Below are 22404 nucleotides of genomic sequence, written 5' to 3' on the forward strand. Positions count from 1 at the left end.
TTCCAACAGGCAATCAGATTGCAGGATTCTGGGAGCCAATCAGATTGCAGGATTCTGGGAGTCAATCAGATTGCAGGATTCCATACAGACAGCCTTTCATTATGTGGAATGGGGGAATGTGTAATGGCTACTACTAATTAAGAAGACCTTTATCTCTCTGAACAGATTAGTTTGTAGAAGTACAGTATTTTGAGTATTAAACATTTGCAGGGGTGTGAGGATATCTGGATAGCCTAAATTAGTCAATCAGAGATTTGTGACTATATTGCCCACCTGTTTAAATTGTTCATTTAAAAACATGGGAAGTGTCCTTTTTTCACTTGAGCCCCTGCCCTTCCAAATGTCTGTGCATCTCCCTGCCTTTCAGTCTGTATACCAGAACCAGTAGTCTGTCATGGGTGGCAGATTTCAACAGTGAATGTCATGGCTTTCTTGACAACTTGACTGAAATCCTCATGAGGCACAACTTCATTCCACAGAATATGGATGGAGCTGGGGTTAGCTTGGATAGGATAGAAAGAAATGGAAAAGCTGACATCATCTGGGAGGGAAACCTAAGTAACTCCTAAGTAACCTAAGTAGCTGTTCTATATAAGTATAAGTATAAGTATAAGTATAAGTATATATACTCTTTTGATCCTGTGAGGGAAATTTGATCTCTGCATTTATCCCAATCCATGAATTAGTGAAACACATTCAGCAGCACAACACACAGTGAAGTGAAACACACTAATCCTGACGCAGTGAGCTGCCTGCTACAGCGGCGCTCGGGGAGCAGTGAGGGGTTAGGTGCATTGCTCAGGGCACTTCAGCCGTGGATGTGGGCATGGGAGAGCAGTGCTCAACCACTTCCCCCGCTCACATTTTTCCTACTGGTCGTGGATCGAACCGGCAACCCTTCGGTTACAAGCCCAAACCCAGTAGGCCACGGCTGTTCTGTCTCTGCAACAAGTAACAGTATTCCACTATATAATCTTCCCCAGTGTAAATTACCAAGAGCATTTCCTTCAACATGGGCTAACGGTGCGTGTAGGACCAGCCAAGAAAAGGGAAATGGCTGATGAAGAAGGAACACTTTAAGGTTTTGAAATAATTGTACTTTTCAGAGAAAGTGCTCCAAAAAGACGCCCTCTGAGTTTCTCCTGGATAACCATGTTCACACTTGTCAGTGGAGGGGGCAGTGGTGCTATCATTCTCATCTCATTGCTTACATAACATCAGGGACCTACCTACCAGACCTCCTCCAGAGACAGCAGTTATTGTTTTGCTGTTGCAGTTTTGTTATAATTTGCTTTTAAAGGTAAATTAATTCAAATGTTATTTTTAACTTCATTGTAGAGCATTTTGTTTCATTAACATTTTTTCCAGTAAAAAAAGAAAGTTAGGAAAACACATTCATTGCCTATCACGGAAGTTGGCCAGTTGGTTGAATAGGTAGATGTTACAAGGTGAATACTGTGAACTCTTCTTCTTTAACTGAGGTATTGCACAGTAGCCTACAGTCGAGGCTTACTTGAATGGGATTTTTTTTTTTTACAGCTGGTCTATTTTGTGCTGCTTGTGAAAGCAGTGATTTTGTCAGGTGTGTACCTGCACATATTGGGCCTTTTGGCTCTCATTTGTGCAGCCACAGCTGAGCCTCTTTATGAGACCATGGCATTCCTGTCACCAGGAAAATAGAACTGGGTGCAAAGGTCCGAATACACACCATGCAGCTCTGCTGCTCACTTTATTTACTGATGAAAGTGGCACCATGAACTTTCTTCAGTCCAGCAACTAACAAGGGATGAATCCTTCTTTGAGGTATACCCATTTATCAAATCAGAAAAGACGGGAAACTTTGACAGTGTGTCATGTTATCTGACAACTGGAACATATCAGATAATGGTCAAAAAAAAGAATGGCTTTGTTGTAAGAATTTATTTTATAAAGTCTTTCTATGGCTTTGCTTTGATTTGCTTTCATTTTTTGATCATTTAAAACTTTATATTTTTTACTATACTGTTAAAAGAGCCTGAATTGTACACTTGCAAAATTAGATCTAAATATTGTCATTGAAGCTGGTCAAATAACTGGGGATACCATGACATTTGCCACAGACTAAATTTCAGCAAGACCCGTGGAAAATGATCTTTAAATGTTAAAAAATCTAATTTTATTATTTTTGGAGGTAAAAGGTTATACCCTACTTTTTTACAGTCTATGGTTATACCCTAAAGATTTATGTAAAATCAAAATTGAGTCTATGGAGATGCCAAGAGTGACATCTGCTAGATTTTTTGGAATTATTGTGGATGAGAACTTAAAATGGAAAGATCAAGCAGACTGGGTTAGCAAAAAAGTGAATAAATCAATTGGGATAATTAAGAGGGTTAGTAATCTTGTCTCCAGAAATTGCCTCCTCACTCTTTACTATAGCTTGATTTATCCTTATCTATCCTACTGTAATATAGTTTGGGCAACATTTCCTACTTCACAGAATTCTGGTCCTTCAGAAGCGCTTTGCTAGAATTGCAACACGATCTGAATTTTATGCTGCATCTACTCCATTATTCAAAGAACTATTTATGATATCAATATATTTCAAATCTGTGTTTTTATTTATGGGATATATTTAAGAAAAGGAAATATTCCTGAGCACTTCATGTGTTATTTTAAAGCAAATGCTCAGATTTATTCTTATGCAGCTAGGCAAACTGCAGATCTACACCCTCCTCACAAACTAGTCAAGCCCAATTCTCTATACGCTACAGGGGTGCTAAACTATGGAATAACTTTTCCCATCTAGCATTGAAATGTTGTAGGCTACTATACAAGGTTTTAAAAGATGTTTAAAGGCTCATTTAATTACTGGCTTATAGCTGGTTACAAATAGTACTTTTACTGTTGTTTACATCAGTGTTTTTCAACCACTGTGCCGGGGCACACTAGTGTGCCGTGAGAGATCATCAGGTGTGCCGCAGAAAATTACCCAAATGTCACTCACTGGTCCAGAAAAGCAACTGTTGCATCAAAGAATTTATAACCACATGCTCTCATTGATTGTATGATTGCACTATTTGTGGTATGCAGGCATTGTACAATGGGGGCCCCATATCCAGTATTCACAGAATCATCACATATCCAGTTTATAACAACAATTAAATTAGATATTGTCACCTACAAATGAAACAGAGGGCGCTTGTTTTATTGAGCAGGTCTTGCATAGAAGCCATAATAAGGCCATATCTGTGTATTATTTGAAATTTTAGGCTATGGTATGCTTATTTTGTCTTCACACAGGATGTTAATGTGTCGTGGGACATTTTAAGTGTCAAAATTGTGCCGTGGCACAAAAAAGGTTGAAAAACACTGGTTTACATACATGCTCTTTTTTCTTCTTTCATGCCTTAAATGTGCTCTATTTTAAGAAAGTTTACATGATGTATTTTCTGTTTGTTTGTTCAAACTTAATGCAGTGGTTTTATTTTAAGGTGGAGGCTTCATATAAGCCTGTTTGGGCTTTCTGCCTCTCCCTGCACTGTTTTTAATGGTAATTTCTCTGTATATGAGATCTTTTAAAATGTGCTAAATAAATAAAGACTAAAGACTAAATGCATACAGATAAATAGAAATAGAACTATATTATTGATGTAGATGTCATCAGCAAAATCATATCAGTCAGTCAGATATACATACAATAAGTCTACCCTTGTTTCTTGTTTTTGACTGCAAACTACAATATAGGTAAAATTGCATAGCATAGGGCCTAGCATATGCATAGCATAGGACCTCTGACATGTCAAAGTCTATAGTGTGTATAATAGTGTGGCTTTGAAGTAATTCATTTACAGAGAACCTGATGATCTTGATAATGGCATTTACTCAATTTCAACAGTGATACTCTGTATAAGAGTATCTATATAATCGGTATACTCCTAACCCTAATAATCCTATAATGCATATAAAAACTCTAAATTCTAAAGGTGAACACATGTTAACAAATTAATATGTGTATGTATAACTGCTCAGCAAGGTCTGTATTAAGCATCATTGCATATTGCACAGGTCTTTATTGAAATGTTGTATTCTTAAAGGAACACAATGCTGTTCTTTTCCCTTAAAATAACAGCTTCAAACTTACTCTGATGATACACTGACAGGGACGTGCACAGGGGGGTTGCTCAGGTTGCTGCCCATATGCCCTTCTTGACTCATGTTGCCCTTCCACTAGATGCCAATTTTGTTTCTCAGATAACAGAAGCTAAACATATCTAAGCATAAGTTTTCCCAGATTATATAGTCTTTTATTTATGTAACTGAGTATGGAAATGCACCATAGTTTAGGATGTATATTTGCATTTCTTTATTAATGCTTAACTGTAATTGGAATTCTTTTGTTGTAAGATACCAGTGCCTTAATGGTGATTTCCTTTGTTATTTCAGACTGTTGGCAATACAGAATATCACAATACAGAGGTGAATCTACTCCATCTCATTATATTGTATCCTGACCGATACACCATCCTGTATACTGTCCCTAAAGAGCTAGCTTCTAGTACAACTGTATAATCTCAAAAACACACTCTCAAAAAAAATAAAAAAATACCTGAGACTGTGTAATGCTAGCAAACATTTTATTAACATAAATTATTATGTACATTAGTATTTACACTAACAAAAAATACTGCCACAAGGAAGTACTTTCAGGACTTAACAATACAAAACAAAACAAATAAAAAATGTACAAATAAAATAATGCTTTTCTATTATAGCCACTATTTGCCCTCCAGTACCTCAAACATATACTCACACTCATGTTAATACCTGGGAATGTGAAATGCTGAACAACCATATTTGGTTTATTAACAAACATAATTTACTATGTACGTTAGTAGTCTATTTATACTTACAAAAACACTGTTGCAAGGGGCTAGACTTGTGGAGTAAAATAATAAACCAAAAAAAAAAAAAAACCAAAAAACATCTTCTTTATTCTACTATTTGGCACCCAAAATTATTACTCCATTATGGCTACTTTCCACATTTTACTACATTTTCTTGATTCCTTCCTTTTATCTAAACTTTCCAAACAGATACCTACGTCTGTCATTTACAGATACAAACTGTTGGCCTACATTGTTATGGTCCACTTTGTCAAGGGCCTCTTGATGCACATGGCATACAGTTACATTATTAAGGCGCTGTTGAGACATAGTAGATCGTAGCCAAGTTTTCAGTCTTGTCAGTGCACTAAAGCTTTGTTCAGCTTCAGCTGAGGCCACAGGGACAACCAACAACAACCTAACAAGCTTCTCAACCTCATCAAATAAGCCTCTCACCTCACTTGGCATTGCTTTCAGAATGCATGCAGCTTCATCACTTGACGTGATTGTATGCTTCGAAAGAAACATTGGTAGCTGAACCTTCAAAATATCCTTGTTTATCTCTGGATACTGTACAATCACATCATTCATCTGCCCAGTGAGGAGAACATTCTCCATCTGTTTCAGTTTCTGTAAGTCTGGTTGGTTAAACCGTTCCTTGAATTGAATGTCCAAACTGTCCAACACCTTGAAAAATTCTACTCTATAGTACTCCTCTGGTGTTTTGGGCTTATGCTGACTAGCCCCGCCAGTGAATCTTTTGGGGGGATTTCTTTGATGAGGGAGTTGAATAGGTTCAATTCCCAGGGAGTCTATCATTGTCACTGCCTTCTCAAACACTTCTGCAAACTTTTCCTCACTCCTTTTCCCTTGAAGATTTGTACTAACATAGTCAACAGCAGCTTGCATAATTGTTTGGGACTGCTTTTGCAATGATTTGTTTAAGCACTCAAGCTCTCCCAACACCTCTGATGCTACCAGCAGTCCAAGAACAGTCTTTCCCTTCTGGAAGCGTTCTAGGAGACCATTGGCTCTAGTGCCAGTTTCAGAACCAACTGAGGCCATTTCCTCCAAACTACACAACATAGCCTCATATTGGCTAAGAACTGTATCAACAGCTTGACCACGCACTGTCCACCTAGTTGGACACAGAGGTTTAACTGTTTTGGTAGGCCCCTCAGATGTTAGATGGCTAGCCAATACCCCTTTGAATTTCCCTGATTGGTTGCTCAGAGTTCCAAGGTCATGGACCCACTGCAATGAGTCACGTAGTAAGGTAGAGGCGCTGCAAGCACTCTGTGTTATAAGATTCACACAATGTGCACCACAATGCACATACAAAGCCAATGGCTGTTCTCTCTTTAACACTGCCTGTGCCCCTGAGAATTTCCCTGACATATTGGCTGCTCCATCGTATGTCTGGCCTCGCAAACCGGAGATTGGAATATTCAATCTCAGGAGCACATCAATAGCTATCTTAGCCATCTGCTCACCAGTTGTCCCTAGCACCTCATACAATCCCACAAAGACTTCCTGTGGCACAAGGTCTTGATCCACATATCTGAGACATATTGATACCTGCTCTTTCCCCTGTATATCCTGAGTACCATCCATTATGATTGAAAATTGAAGCACAGACAAGGACCTGATTGTTGAGGAAATTTTGCTTACAATTGTATTGGCAAATAAAGTTAAGTACTCTGTGACTGTGGGACTGTGGACTGATATAATCATGGCAACGTTTGAACCAAGAGGATAGAATTGGGTCCTTGATTGCAAGGAATTTCAAAAGATGGTAAAAATTACCCTCGTTAACATCATGTCCTCGAAAGGCAACTCCCTGCCTTGCTAGAAGTCTGGCAGAGCCCATGATTTGCTTAAGACAATACCTTGCCTCCTCCTGTGATCTAGCCATCGAATTGGATATCTGTGTGTGCACTGGAGTTTGCTCCAGTGCATTGACAGCAGTAGCATGATGGTGGGCTTTGCTTCTCTTGTGGCGATTAAAGCATGCTACGGCATCTTTCCAATTTTTAAACCCTTTAGAGCAAAAGGCAGGGTCATTTCTTCTCTCTAGAGTGGTCTTTTTGATGGTGTATGCTTTGACACACTCAAAACAAAGAACTTTCTGCAAAGTAGGACTATAATGCAGCCATGGATATTGACTAAACCACTTTGCCTGAAACCGTAACTTCTTGTTCGGAAGTTTCTGTACTTTTATGAATTTTGGATCAGGCTAGTATGGCTTACTTCCCATGTCCAGCACACTGCTACACTGACTTGCTTGAGGATCACTGCTACTCTCACTGACTGTCTCCTGAAGAGCAAACAAAATTTACCCACACTGATATCCTTATAGACTAAGTACCAATTCACTTCACTTTCACATAATAAAACCGGTAGACTATATTTATATTTGATAATTTGCTACTAATCAATAGTAGTACATCTCATCACAGAACCACTTTAAGACCTCACCTGAAGCCCTGAAGGTCCAGCTACTTCTTCCTCATCCTGCTCTATGACATCTTCCCAAGATGTCTGAGTTTCCTATATGTAGTTAAATAATGGACTAATGATTCAAATGCACACGTATCATAATATGCATTCAACGCATCATCAAATTTAAGTAAAGAGTAATTTAAATATGATGGGGACATGGTTTTGTGGAACACACCTTTCAACATGCATGATTTCCCCTCCCCCTCATTCTTGACCAAATAAGTTAACTTAAGGTCATAATTTTCTAAACATCCTAAAACGTCCTTGCTTGACACTTTGGTCATTCATAGTTCATAAAGACCTCACCTGAAGCCCTGAAGGTCCAGCTGCTTCTCCCTCAGCCTGCCCTACAGCATCTTTACTGGGTTTCTGAGTTTCCTATAAATAATAAAATAATCCATGTTTGAATCAATATGATGATTGGTTGAGCATCCTAAAAGTCAACAGCAATGCTGATGACTCCAACTAAATTGACAATTTGACATAGGCTAATAATTAGAACCTCACCTGAAGCCCTGATGCCGTAACACTGCCTGTGCCCCTGAGAATTTCCCTGACATATTGGCTGCTCCATCGTATGCCATTCATCTGTAGTGTCTTGATGCTGTCTTTCCTGCAAAAGTGGTTCATTCATTTTGTAGCCTATCCTTTGGCTAGCGAGTTTAACCCTCCTACCATATTGTATGATAGTGTTATTTGGATATTATTCATCAAATAATGATTCATTATATTTGAATTACCAACAGTGTTAACGTATTCACATTGCCAACACGTTTTACAGCACGTGTCTTAACAATGCAATGACAGTCCTTCAAACGAATTTGGGTTTCCCTTTTATTTTTTCTGCATTGTGTAGACTACACTCAGAAATACATAAACAGAATAGAAACGAAAAATATCCAGATCCAATGTTTATTGTGACTTCCAAGATTCTAACTTAAGGTAGGCTATTTAACATTCAGTGACTTTGTAATAGCATTCTAACGTGACTTCTATGCGACCGTGCTGCACACCCCTCAATACTCCTGACCTTGGTTGAAAGATTACAGAAGCTAGGTTTATCTTTAACAATATCCTGGGTAACATATGCTATCACCAATTAATACTATTTTTCCACATAATAGAATCTGCATAATTTGAAAGCCTGGTCACTACCACTGCTAGCTTGTGTGGCTAGTTATTTTGGTTACTTACACTCTGCTTTATGAAAAAGCTTCGTATGTCCCCTTTCTTCTTCATGGGTGGCATAGCTGATCTACAAACCACAAAAAGGGGCAAACATGTATGCTGAAGGGAAAAGGGAATATCAAAATGTTTCACTCTGGCCTTTCATGGGGTAGGCCTATGTATTGACAGACAGCCCTGGTAACTTACCGTTGTCACACCCGCTCGCTTGACTACCAGTGCAAGAATAAAGCAAAGTGTGTGCTTACGTTCTCTGTGTGTGTAGCATGCGTGTCAGATAACCCTTCCACCTCCCCCTCGGTTTTTCAGCAAATGACGACGTTTCTTGTACTATCGTGCTGGCTGTCGGAATGATCAGCAGCACAAAATGAGTTCGCTAAAATATTGGTTGGGACAATTTTGTCATCTTAAAGGGACACCAGGCAAGCCTGATGCTTTTTCTCTACAAAACTCCCCCTCGTTTGGTCTGAAGCTCTTTTCCTTTTCTTTGCGTCTTCAGTCAAGGGTTTTCGCTGCTTCTTCGCCGGCTCTGCCATTATACACAAGTTTGCAACAATCTCTAGCGTTTCGTTAGCCTGCCTCTGTGCTGTAAACTGATCCTGCTTCGGTCGGTGGGTAGGATACACCGAAATTGCAAGTGGGATATTCTTCCTACAGGCAGTTGGGGCGGGCGAGAGAGCCTTCATTCGCCCCGTAATGAGTCATTTAACCATATACCGACTTACGAAGATGATTCATTAACACGAAAACGTTGCCTGGTGTCCCTTTAAAATATTGGTTAGGACTAGTCATGAGCGTCCCACCCTAAATCTACGCCCATGTCTCATTGGCATTGTGCACCCTGAATGCTTGATATTGCACTTGTTTATGTTTGTGTAACATTGATTATAGGATTGTGATCTCTTTAGTCAGTTTATGACTGGGTACCGTGCTATATCGAGTTAAAATATTGACACCAAGGGGTATTGATATCAATTCTTCCATTGTGTTCCATTAGGCTACGTCATTATTCAGTGACTTATTCTTCCTCACTGCTTGGTCTTGATCTAAGGTTACTGGTATGTAGTAGGCTATGGATCAAGAGTTTATAGACTGAAAGCACGGTCACTGAATATTTGACCTATGCTGACAGAATAGTAGATTAAGACCAAGTACTTGCTTATAAAAGGTTAACCTAAAATAAATCACGTATTCAGTAAGAATAAGAAATTGTTGAACCTAATAACCTAATAAAGACCTAATTAATGTGTTCCCTAAACTAAAGTGCTCCAATTCCAAGTGCTGCTACTCAGTGTGAAAATACACTACAGTGTGAACTTACTTGTCATCTGTCCCCACTGACATAGTTTGTTTAACCCTAAGAATACGTCCAGGGCAGATGGTTGTGGACATTTTTATATCAATATTCTCTCCTGGTTCTGACAAAGTTGTAATGCCTTCTGTTTGTATATGCCCTGAAATGTCAACAAATGTCATTCAAATGTCAAGGTCACCAAACAGCACATGCTCTGCTGCTGGGAAGGCCTGCTCTGACCAAGCAGTGTGATTCTGGACTGGACTTGGGTAAGATGTCCGCTAATCATTCAAATGTTTGATTGAAATGGTTATGGTTACATATTTAGCAAACGCTTTTGTTCAAAGCGACTTACAGAGAATGAACAATATAATAGTTTAAAATTGACAGCTTTTTTAATAACAATAACATCAATATCAAATATCAATAATGAAAATAAACAAAACCATAAATATACAAACCATAACTCTAAGAGAATTAATATGAAAAATAAATGTATGCTGGCTGAAAAAGATGCTGGCAAAATTTCATTCTGTCTTCATATGAGATGAGATGAGAATTTTGAATGTCAGACTATCAAATGCTAAATGGACATACATGTATTTGAATATGTATGGATATCCATTGCGCAGGGGCGTAGCAAGCGTGGGGGATGTGGGTGTTATAACGTACACACTTTTGCTGGAACACAGTTCTATTCCCCACACTTTGTCAGATTAAAACGAAAGTAAAATATGAAAATAAACGCTCACGTAAAGAGTTGGAACCATATGTGTAATAAGGGCGGTCTCTGATAACGCGCACACACAGAGAGACAAATAGGTCTGTTGATTTGATTGAACGGTCATCCAGCCAATCACATCAAGTTAGCGTCAGTGAAGAAGCAGAGCCGCTCTGATCAAATTCTGACCTAGCTTTCATGGGCTTCGGAAAAACCTTTCTCTGAGTGAAAACATCATCATTCCGCGTCATTCACGTCACTTAATGTGTCAGTCAGAGGTCGGAAACTGGGGCTAGATTTTGCTAACAGAGTTGCCCAGTTAGGGGCTCGTCATCACTTTTGTCGTTTGTGTTTGTCACACATTCCGATGGCAAAGCACATGAACACTTGCTGTCGGAAAAACAAAGTAGCCATGGGGGCGGTCCATGTCATTCCGAGGTGCTCTGAATGCACCATAAGGGCCCGATCATGACATTCTAAAGCGCATCATCACTCATCACAAGTTTATTCAAATTTAGTAGGATGTCCAGTTCACATTGGGAGGGGTTCCGTTATCAAACGTGGAGCGCATGGCGCAACAAGGTGTTCCTAGGTTTTTTAATCAGTCATATGGGTGTGTTTGGGGCGTAACATCATTTAAACCAATGATAATGACATCTGTCATTCCCTTTAACGGCGCAAAGCGCGATATGTCAAATAAATGCATTGATATTTTGCCATTCAACCTTGAAGGAGGCTGCTTGCAACCGTATAGAATAGTCATTCCTAAACCATGCTTTACTAAAAGCATAGCCTTCACGCATTTGCACTCGTCTATTATTTGAACTTATTGGCAAAGTGAAACTAACTTCACCAAGGTGTCAGTCAACGACAAGACAGTTATGCAGTTACTTTCACTATTGACTGACAATGGGTTATCATCGAAAACATAGGCTGGAAAAGCAACACTTACCCTAATATTGCTCAAATGACTGAATAAAACAACATTTATCCTGCAGAGGAGTTGCTATCTCGTGACAGTGCGTCTTCAGCTGTGCTCCATACGTGTCTCTCGCCTCTCCCCTAATCACTTTTAACCGTCATTACCAATTTGCAAATAATGGTGAATAACTACTTATCATGAGATGTACAGTATTTCGTAATATCTTTATTCTAATTATGTTTCCCATTGTAATCGTGCAATGTTTAATGTTTTGCATGGACGTGCGCTGGTGTGCGTTAAAACGTCCAAAATACCGAATTAAACTTTGCGTGGGTGGAAAACGAGTTTTACGCCATGCGCCAGTGTGCAAAATACAGCCAAGTGTGCGTCTTTCAAGGCTGTGCTGCTGCTTGGGTCTGTATTATAACGTCTGCAGTGATCAGATTTGAGGTAGAATTGAAATGTTACCACATTACCACATCTCTTACAGTTTTTGTCACAATGTAGAAATGCAGGGAGTCAAAGTGAAAGCGGTGCGCGCACCAAGGCACTTGTTGTTTCTGCAGAAAGGCCCTTGGCTACTGTTCTCAGAGCATTATGCTTTCTCTGTCTATGATCTGCAGCTTTTCTCAAACTATGGGCCCCCTCAACAATTAGCCTACTGCACGTAGCCGCGAAATTAGGCTAAGTTATGCCCGGTGCTTCACACGTCTGATCATTTGCAGCAAGTTTGAATGGTATGGAACCGCGGACTGAAAGAAAAATAAACTAGGCTAAAAGTTTTCCCAATCAGAAATAGCCTACTTATTAATTTGGTGTCATCAACTATATAGACATAGGCCAGTCAGCACACATAGGTCTCCAAGACGCTTGGAAAAAACAGCTTCATTACATCGCGTTCAATTTAGAACGTCTTATTTGATTTTACAAACGGCGGCGTCAAGACACATTTGAGTTCTACATCTGAGAACTAAAATGTCCAGCATGTAAAACTCAAATAGAACGCTTATGAGCGCTCATGCAATGTGTGTCCCTGCAGCAAGTGAAAGGTAACGTGGGCTAGAAGCAACAATAGTTTAAACAATAATGTGACTTCCATGTAACTATCATTGGAAACAGCATATAAACTGCTAATCATAATCTTTAAATTGACATTAAGCTGCATGCAACACAATGTATTTATATTCCCTTATGTTTGGGTAGACTTCAAACGTTTTTGAATTTGAGCTTACAGTTCTGTCATTATTCTGTGTCCTTTACATTTATTATTATAGTTAGGCATATTAATAGTCCAGTGATACCTCGAAATTAGGCTGTTGTCTGTTAGGCAATTTATTGTAGCATGCTAACCTATGCACAAAAAATAATTTCTGAATTGACTTCTTCATTTATAACATGAAATGTGTCTCCAGGGTAGTGTCAAATAGTGAAGTGATAGCAGGTAGATAATGTAGGCCAACGTGTCACATGAGCCACACAGATGAGGGGCGCTGCTTGTTCTGTCCCTCCCAAACTACATTAAAATGGTGTATTTAGCAATCAGAATTTCAAAAAATTCCCGGACACCTGTCAATATAGTCCGCACCCCTCTCAGAAAATACTTGCAACATCCCAGTAGGGAGTTATTTATAATTTGGCTGGATTGTTTCACTTCCCTATCCCAAAACCCCCACACTTTTAAAAAGCTTGATACGCCTCTGCATTGCTGGATGTCCTATGAATGCTAATAACCATGTTTGGATGGCAAACATGCCTCTGTGAGTTTTCTGAGTGAATTAGGAGTGAGAGAAGCCCAGATAAAATCATCCATGGGCCCAAACTACTTCTTTTGATGTGTCAGCTATTGATGTGTGGACCATTGCCCCCCCCCCCCCCCCAATAAGAAAACCCTTTAAAATAATGGTTTAGCTAACACTGGACACACTTAATTTGTGTAGGCCACTGCTGGTATTCCTTCATATGGAGGAAAACAAAGGGAAATCCCATACAGGCCCATTATTCGAAATTTCAAGCTAAATACAAAAGAATGAAAAACCCAGTTGGTGATACCATCCCAGCACTTTTTAACCTGCTATTAAGTGCCTGTTGCGTGTGACTTGAGAGAGGGTGCGGGTGCATAGCCCTTCCTACCCAGTACTTTGTATCTTTAGTACTTAAACTAACCGCACACATTTTGGTGGATTGCTAGCAGACAGACTACTAGAAAACTGGCTACATACTGTACTGCATTCAGTATGACAAAAGCAGATAACATAAATGATATTGTCAGTAGGAAACATTCTAAAATTAGAATTTAGGCCACAGTATGAAACATACTGAATATGCGAACACTCAACACAATAATGGTCATGAGTGCAAAACAGCTGAACTATGGAAACTGAAAGAAAAGGGAATAATAAGAGGAAAATGCATTTCTAGTTTAAATGTAAACTGTATTAAAATAGCATAATGTTGTGGGACATTGCAGAATTGTCTACATATAAAAGCCCTCTCTTAAATGGAAAATATCTTCAGGAAAAGTCTGGATACTACAGTAACATTATGACACTGCATTAGGAGAAAAGCTGATTTATTTCCAATGTCACTCCCCAGTAATATAAGTAGGGTAACATGATGAACTAGTACCACCCTTCCCCACCCACCCCCATTAGACATTATACTACATATGGGCATATTCCATACTCTAAAGTACATGCAAAGATGCTGATTCTTCCTTGTTTTCATATTTCATTAATTATTGTATTTGGTAGCCTAGATTTTGTCCCATTACACCTAACTCTTTTGCATATTATTATGCATGCAACTACTTTGGATAAGATGAAGCTAAATTGAGGTTATTCCAAAACTACTAATATTTTACAGACATTCACTGTTTCATGTTTAGCATTCCACAATTGGTAACAAAGTCTTCTGGAATAGCTGTTTGAAGATGAAATGTGAAAAGTTCAACTGAGAAAAATGTGATGTTGCATGTTAAAATAAATTGAGTAGTCCTTGAGAAAGACTGAATGATCTGTGCAGTAGTGCACGAGTCTGTACCAAAAATCAGTCCCACTGTCGGCTTTCATCACATCATATCCTACTGGTACGGCGAGTTGACAGGCAAGCTGAGAGAGGTAAATAAAATGACAAATTCTGTGCTTCGTCCATCCAGTGTTCAGTGAAATGTCACATTTAACAGTGTCTGTGGAGCCAAGGACTTTATTGTCTTAGCAAAGCCATGTGTTTGTGCTGAGCCTTTTCATCTACTTAATGACAATAACTCTGCCACAACACACATGCACAGCTACGGAACCATTGAAATTCAAATGTGTGTTAATGACCACACCATCTTGCAATGTAGAGGATACAAGCCTTTTGCACTGTCAATGTGAAAAGATAGATAGATAGATACTTTATTGATCCCCAGGGGAAATTCAAGAAATTCAAAAGCAACCTGCCCAGCTGCCAGACCCAAAGTAACCTGGCTAAAGCTGTGGAAGAGACATTTAGTTAACAATAAATGGCAAAGTAGTTGGGCTGGGGGATGCTGCTGTGACTACTACAGTATCCATTTTAAAACAGGATCTCTGGCTGGCAGTCCCTGCCACATCAAAAAATGATTTGGAGGTTAGCTAATTAAGTCCCAAGGGATGAACAGCAGACCTGGAATTAGAACAGTGCACTCTGAGCAGGTGCTTTTGATGAAACAAAATAAATAAATAAATAAATAAATAAATGAATAAGTAACAGTGTAAGAATAAATACCCCAGTTGCACAAGTTGCAGTGAAGAAGATGGAAGTTTTCAAATGGAAAAGGTTTTCTGTTTATTTTCTATGGCAAACTGTTTGGGAGCCTAGCTAAATCAACCTTTACCTCCAAAGCTCAGTTTGCTGTTGTATTAAAGTTTGTAAATTAATTAGACTGGATTCTGAATGCTGGAGTCTGGGTTATTTTCCATGGTACTGTTCAGGGTCCACCAAACAGTGGGGAGTAGCTCAGTTGATGAAGTCCAAAAGAATTTTGTTTTGAAATTCACAAGAATGGCAGGGCTCCAATACATCAACATTAATTACAGACAAATCTAATCACCTCAAATTTAACCAATTTGGCCCTCTGCATTTTCATCTGTACCTATTACGCCATCACATATGGCATGTAGTGTCAGAATTGAGGGCATCCCATAATAACCTCAAGTGTTACATCCTCTGTGCTGGTTTACACCTATCTGCAACTTATTCACCCACATTACAATGATACTTGCTGTATGCAAATGCATCAGAAATCAGTGCAACAATATTTGTATGCACTGGACATGGACTCTGTTATTCATCTCACCTATGGCTCCTATCGGTGTACAGCTTTGAGGAAAGTCCCTGTATTCACGAGTGCCCCAGAGGCTGTTGGATCCTCTTTTGCCATTGATGTGTGTTCAGGCACAACAGCCAGTTCATTCATGTTGCTTGTAAAAGTGTCACATCATTTACACTGTCTTTTCTCATCGAATACACTTAAGGGACATCATTTATGTCTATGCCCAGACCTGTGGTCCCTTGGTGACCCTTTTGTAGTGAGCAGGACTGACCCAACACCAAAGTTTCTGTATTAGGACGGGATGTAGTCATCTCTACATGCAAGCTATTATTGTTTTGGTGAGTTATGCCAAACATGTCAATAGGGGTGCTGGTTGCTGAGACGACGATTCAAGAGCTTCAAGGTGAGATTCTGCCTCTTCAGCCAAACAGTACAACTGTTACCTTCCTACTACTCTTAAACACTTAAATTTTCATACCGTTACATCCCTAGTTGTGTGCTTGTAATATCTGAGATTATTAAAGTAATGTGCACAAATTGGTTACCACTCGAATGTGGAACCACCCAGAAGCTTTGCTTCGATCTTCGGTGATCTGCACAGGTAAGGCCAAATTTAATCAAATGTAATTTTTAATAAGGTAACAACCATTGTTTCAAAGTGCCTGACAGAGCCCGTCTACAGCAAGAGTAACCTGCATTGCTTAGACAAGCATGTTTCCCGCTCTGGAGTCACAACCTTAGACATGGGAGGTGGGCCCGCTAGCAAGGAGGCTGAAACCCATGGGGGCTAGTGTCTGGTCACGACCACATTTCTTAAGGTGTGGGGAATCAGGTTTACTCACTGTGCTCGCTGGCTACCCTTACAGTAGGGTCATCTCACATGGGTGCGTCCTATTAGTGGGTAAATAGGATGCACCTCCATATATTAAATATACTGGGTAATGTATCATGAGCAGGGCACAAAAGTAAAATAGTGCAGATGATTCCTGCAAGCAGGTCAGACAGACAGACAGCAGCTGCATCTTGCAGTGGGGTCTACAGTAGGAGGACAAGAGGAGAGCAGAGCAGAGCAAGTGAGAGAAGTGAGTTAACAGAGCTAGGTATAGTAGGTTACCTTACATGCCTTTGCTGGATGTAAGTGTTGATGTTTGAGGTTATGATGAGGAGCAATGCTATCACAGTCATCAGCGTTGGCTGACAATGATTCTGTTATATGGGAGAGAGCAGACACAGGTTAGTCAACAGAGCACATTTTAGTCATACACAAGCTGATTTTCTCCATGTATGAAATGAAAGAGATACTGTAGCTTGTCAATGCAGAGGTGAATGTGACAGGGGTGATACTGACAGGGGTCACTGTGTTCTAAAAGTATACACCCATGAAAAAGTGAGCTTTGGATATGTATGGGGAAAAAACTGAAAAAAGGTTCACTAACATGTATTCCAACATAGCTAGGAGCATCAGATGAGTACAGCACTTCCTCATAATAAACATCAGCACTCTGTTTAAAATAGACAATGATTTTTATGTTTGTTCTTCTGTCTTCTGCATCACATCCTCTTTGTCCTCTACACCATCATCTTTCCTTTGTCTTCCATCCCATGGTGAGTGCACTCTTTGTTTTGTTCAGCACATTTGTTGTTCCTCCACGACCACTTCCTCTGTTAATCTCCCAGCCTCTCATCTTTTCCTGCTGCCCACGACTACTTATCACAGAGGGCTGGTGGGCTGCTATAGCTGGAGGCTGCTGAGCCTCTCTAGTGACCTTATTACAGAGGGAGTGGGAACAGGTAGCAAAGCAGACATGCAGACCTTTACTGTATACTGTAATGACCTCCTGGGGGACCAGGCATATCCCAGAGCTTCAGATCCCTGAGGAAAACCATGGATGAGACAGGGCACGAGGACCAAGTTCTTCTTCAACAGACCTGAGGTCTGGTACAACTATGTTAAAAAAGCAACTTAATGTAAGTCTGAATGCTATGACAAAGCAGGAGCCACTGCCATGAAACATTAGGAAACATTTTACTACTATTGTTATTATTATTATCAATTTATATCACTGCTTGGTTGAATTTCCTATTGTGATGCACTCTTTAGAACATCAATTAACTGTCAGATATTTGCAAAACTCAGTGAGAACAAATATATGGACAACTGAAAGTGAATTAAAAAATAACAGAATATTTGGCCATTTAGTCTAAAGGATATGAGCCAGCTGGTAGTTTGCACTTCAATCCAGCTGTCATCAACTTCAGTGTAACATTTAAAAAAAAAGAGGAAATGACGTGGTTGCGATGTCGAGTATCAACACAATGCAATTTGGGTATCAAAAGTTAATGCACATTCAAGGTGGTAATGTTATACCTCGAGGTACATTTACTTCTGGCATCCAAACGCCATGTTTAGTCCAGTGGACAGAAAGGTGAACCTGGAAATGTTGAGTACACCAAAGTTTTATGATGGAAATATATAGTATGGGTTCCCAGCATGCAGAAACTGCCGGATGCTAATTTGCATATGTTGGACAATTCGTGTAATTGAGCTAATTAGCATAAATTAGCATAATCACCTATATTGATCATATAATAAGAGCTGCTTGGTCAAAATGGACCATGTTAGTATGTTTGTTAGGGGTTACTGGAGATGCTGAGTCCATATCTGACATTTTCAAGATTCAAAATCACTATTTTAACTTGGTTTGGTCACGTTTTTACTCTCATTAAGCTGATTTTGCTGAGTTTTTGGGAGCGATTTAGACAGATTTTTGGAGAATAAAAATGTTCAGTGTTTAGGAATAATTTGGATCCTCAAGTTATTTCTGAATCCCACAATAATTTTGGAAATAGCTATTCACTGGCCCTCTGCTGTGACTCACAATTGAGTAACAAAGGGAAGAACTAGCCTCTACTACTCGTCACTGTCCTCATCCGTTGTCCTGTCGCCATCTTGTCCAGACTCTTCATCCCTGTCCTGCTGTTTTTGCTGTGTAAATATATTGCCACATGTAACATCACTGCCTTTGCAGAAACAATAATTAGTACAGGCCAGGCCTGCAGCTGCACAGCTGCACTTTCCAGATACATGTACACACAGTTTTAACCCAGCTTTGCAGTTACAGCTGATAACATCTAACAAATCAGGAGGAGCAACAGGACTTGAATCGAGGGTGGGCAAGTTCCTCTCCTTTCTTCATACCTGTCTTCTAAACTCCCTCCAAACGCGGTTATATCCACAGCCGGTGGATCAGGACGGTCTGCTGCTTTCCAAAGCAGCACCTGTAGATGGGCACGTTTTCCATGGAGGAGCAAGTTGCGTTCTGTAGGAGACAGTGTCTTCAGTGCTGGAGGAGCCGGGAGTGGGAGACCTCACCGCCAGGGATGAATTATTGCACGGGCCTACCGGGCCCGGCCCAGGGGCCCAAGGGGTCAGGGGGCCCTGAAGCCCAAGCCTTAGCCTGAAATCATTGCCTCAATATCAACACATCAGGATGTAGGCTATGAATCTGATTGAATTTAGTATTGGCCATCCCCAAAATGCACCAGAATTCAGGAAATCACATCAAACAAATTAAAACATTTCTGAGGAAGGACCTCCAAACCACCCTTCCACATATGCGACAATTAATGGGGGGCCCTTAATACATCTGGGCCCAGGGGCCCGAAAGTTCATAATCCGTCCATGCTCACCGCTAGGTGGAGGCCCAAGCAAAAGGATCCGAAGAGAACCCTTGTAAGGGGTACTAAAAAGCTTACAGAGGCCTTCAGTAGAAGCCGTGGGAGGAGACCAGCCGTCGCCTGGGCCTGGCTACGGGAGAAATGCTAGCCTGAAGAGGGTTTTGATGCAGTGGCCACAGCGGAGAAGGACTTCACGCTACTGGGAGAGCGGTCTGAGGAAGCGGCCTTGGAAAATAAGGTAGTGACGCTGGCCTGGGCGCTGACTTCACCGAGAGAAGAGAAGATCTTGAGCCCCTGCCCCCGCCGGACAGCTTTAGGCTGGAGTTGGCGGTGGCCCTGGCTGCAGAGCAGAGGTGGAGCGGCAAGGAGGTGGTGCCTTGAGGATGGACGGTTGGCGGAGTCTGTTCGAGTCGGCCTGTTCGCCGGTGCTCTTTAGAAAAATAAGGGGGAAAAAAGTTTGTTGTGTGAAATCCGATGGCACGAGCCAGAGAGACGGTCTAGGCCTTGGCGCGATCGTGGCGGTGTGGAGTGGCTGGAACAGCGGAGGACAGCTCTGCGACAAGGCAGCAGAGGAGGGACGCCAACGTCGGTAGCTGTAGCTGTGTGCAGCGTGGTCCGGCTGCGATGGAACTGGAGTCTGCTGCCCCGACTGGCGAGACGACGGAGTGGAGCATCGGAGGTGCAGTGCCAGTTACGGTGCTCAGCGCCGGGGAGTCTGTGGCAGTGGAGGCCCCGCCAGGTGTTGGAGGAACGTTGCGGTGGTGCACACTGCGAAAGTGCGACCTGAGGGCGTTCTCTGAAGGGAGCTGGGGATGAGAGGCGACAGACCAGGTGACTGCCAGCACGCCCGCATTGGGCCGCTGGTGGTTGTGGTTCCCCAGGGTGAGTAGGGCTCTTGTGGTGTGTGCACCCCACCTGCTGTGTGGCAGTGCCAGAGACTAATTGCTGGACTGAATGTGGGAACGCCCGCGCCGAGGATGGCAATGGCTTGTAGGGGGAGCTGTGTAACGTTGGCGTGCTGGACTGTGCTTGAGATTCCCAATATTGTTTCGCGCTGGGGATTCTGGGAGAACTGAATGATCATCTCAATACCAATGTTTCCAAAAAGGCTTGTCCCAAGGAGAACAGTATTACCTTAAACACACATGAGGAAACTGAACAGTCCAATCAGTAGACTAGGATAAGCTAGCCAACTATGCTACTTTGTTTACAATATTTCCAGGCTTCAACCAGACAGCTGAATGTGGTAAGAGTTGTAATAGAAATAGTAGGCCTAAGCTATAGGCTAATCTACATAAAGTGTGCGGTCATAAATATCAGACATTCAGTATTCTCTCTTTTTATATCAAGATATAAAATAATACAGATATATTACATTGTAATCCTCTGGTATTCTAAGGTAGGCTATTGAAATGTCTAGCCCCCCCCCCCCCCATCCACAAAAAGAAAAATCGAGGTTCGTATCAAACTGTGGGTCAAAAATCGTGATACGAATCGAATTGTTAGGTTGGTGTATCATTACAGCCCTACTGTATATCGCTATAGCCCTATCCTCCAAAAATCTGTCTAAATTGTACCAAAAAACTCAGCAAAATCAGCTTAATGAGTGTAAAATGTGACCAAACCAAGTTTAAATAGTGATTTTGAATCTTGAAAATGTCAGATATGGACTCAGCATCTCCAGTAACCCCTAAAAACATATTAACATTGTCCATTTTGGCCAAGCAGCTCTTATAATATGATCAATATATGTTATTATGCTAATTTATGCTAATTAGCTCAATTACACAAATTGCCCAACATATGCAAATTAACATCCGGCAGTTTCTGCATGCTGGGAAGCCATACTATATATTTCCATCATAAAACTTTGGTGTACTCAACATTTCCGGGTCCACAATGGGGCTCTATGGGCTGTCCACCAGACTATGTTGGCTTTATACCACAAAATATAAAAAACACAAATAACTGAAGGTAACTACTCAAGATAACTTTATTTCACCTGAAGTGTGCCATACATTGTATTTCACATTTTACTTAATTCAAGATCAAGTGGATTCACTATCCATTTCTAATTTTCACAGTCTAAGTCTTGCACAGACCTTTTGATTCAACTGACCAACCAGCCCCAGCTGGTCCCATGTGGCTTAGGTCCTCAGTGGTTTCGGACTATAAGGTGACTGAGACAAATGTTACTCCAAAATAATGAGTTAAGGTTAATTGGCTCTACCATTCCTTACTGTAATGCCTGGCACTAACGAGTTCTTCACCCATTGTCTCCAGTGTCAACTCAACTTCCTCTGTAAAACAATCCAAGAGTAAGTATCTCTCATGATAGCTACGCTGGTTATATTTAAATTAGATGACTGACCTCTCCCTAAATGACCCAAAAGGGCCTTCTGACAGCATTAGTGGGTACTTAAGTTTGTGCGTATCGGAGTGCATATGTGACAGTGGGCATCATTCCAGCAACAGCCTGCGGAGTTCCTCTGGGCAGGTGACAGGCAGGGCGCAGGTAAAGTTCTGGCAGACAAAGGCTGTAGCTTTGCCCTCAAGTGGACGCAGTGAAGAGAGGACGGGCAGTCGCTGGTACAGAAACCCATCAGTGTCACTATCTGTCACTAACAGGACCTGTGTTGACAGAAAAGGGACAAAGAAAGGAATAGTCAGAGTGTACAGTGAGGAAAGTGGATTTGAAGACAGGACGGGATATGCCAAGAATCAGAGAGACCCAGAGAAAGAGAATCACTGCAGCAGGGCTAGTTGAACACAATTAAACACTAGAGTGTGTTTTGGGGAATAAGTGGTACAGAACTTCAATGGTGACACAAGCCAGTACACACTACTCTACCACACAGTGGACCTGCAAAGCCATCAATGTCCATTGAAGTTAAAAGCTGATGTTCCTCTGCAAAATAAATGACATTGAGCATTTTATTACAT

General features: G+C 40.9%; 2 protein-coding genes across 2 annotated transcripts in view; both read right to left on the minus strand.

Moving 5' to 3' along the window:
* Positions 1-4675: 4675 nt before the first annotated feature.
* Positions 4676-8769, minus strand: LOC121699990 (zinc finger MYM-type protein 1-like). Its single transcript, XM_042082590.1, has 6 exons — positions 8742-8769; positions 8562-8622; positions 7875-7980; positions 7674-7745; positions 7344-7415; positions 4676-7182 (listed from the first exon to the last, which is right to left on the minus strand). The coding sequence occupies exon 6, from the start codon at positions 6597-6599 to the stop codon at positions 5055-5057; it is 1545 nt and encodes a 514-aa protein (XP_041938524.1). The 5' UTR covers positions 6600-7182; positions 7344-7415; positions 7674-7745; positions 7875-7980; positions 8562-8622; positions 8742-8769; the 3' UTR covers positions 4676-5054.
* A 12666-nt stretch (positions 8770-21435) lies between these two features.
* spata20 (spermatogenesis associated 20) overlaps positions 21436-22404 on the minus strand; it is a 46249-nt gene continuing 45280 nt past the window's right edge. Inside the window, exon 16 of the mRNA XM_042082676.1 lies at positions 21436-22092. Coding sequence (XP_041938610.1) covers positions 21922-22092 — 171 coding nt within the window. The 3' untranslated portion in view covers positions 21436-21921. The remainder of the gene's footprint in view (positions 22093-22404) is intronic.

This window comes from Alosa sapidissima, chromosome 24, assembly GCF_018492685.1.
Source record: "Alosa sapidissima isolate fAloSap1 chromosome 24, fAloSap1.pri, whole genome shotgun sequence".
In the NCBI taxonomy this organism is placed as follows: Eukaryota; Metazoa; Chordata; class Actinopteri; order Clupeiformes; family Clupeidae; genus Alosa; species Alosa sapidissima.

What these genes read in the sequence shown, in the direction of transcription:
- LOC121699990 (XM_042082590.1), bottom strand. Translation starts at nt 6,599, where the DNA reads ATGATTATATCAGTCCACAGTCCCACAGTCACAGAGTACTTAACTTTA.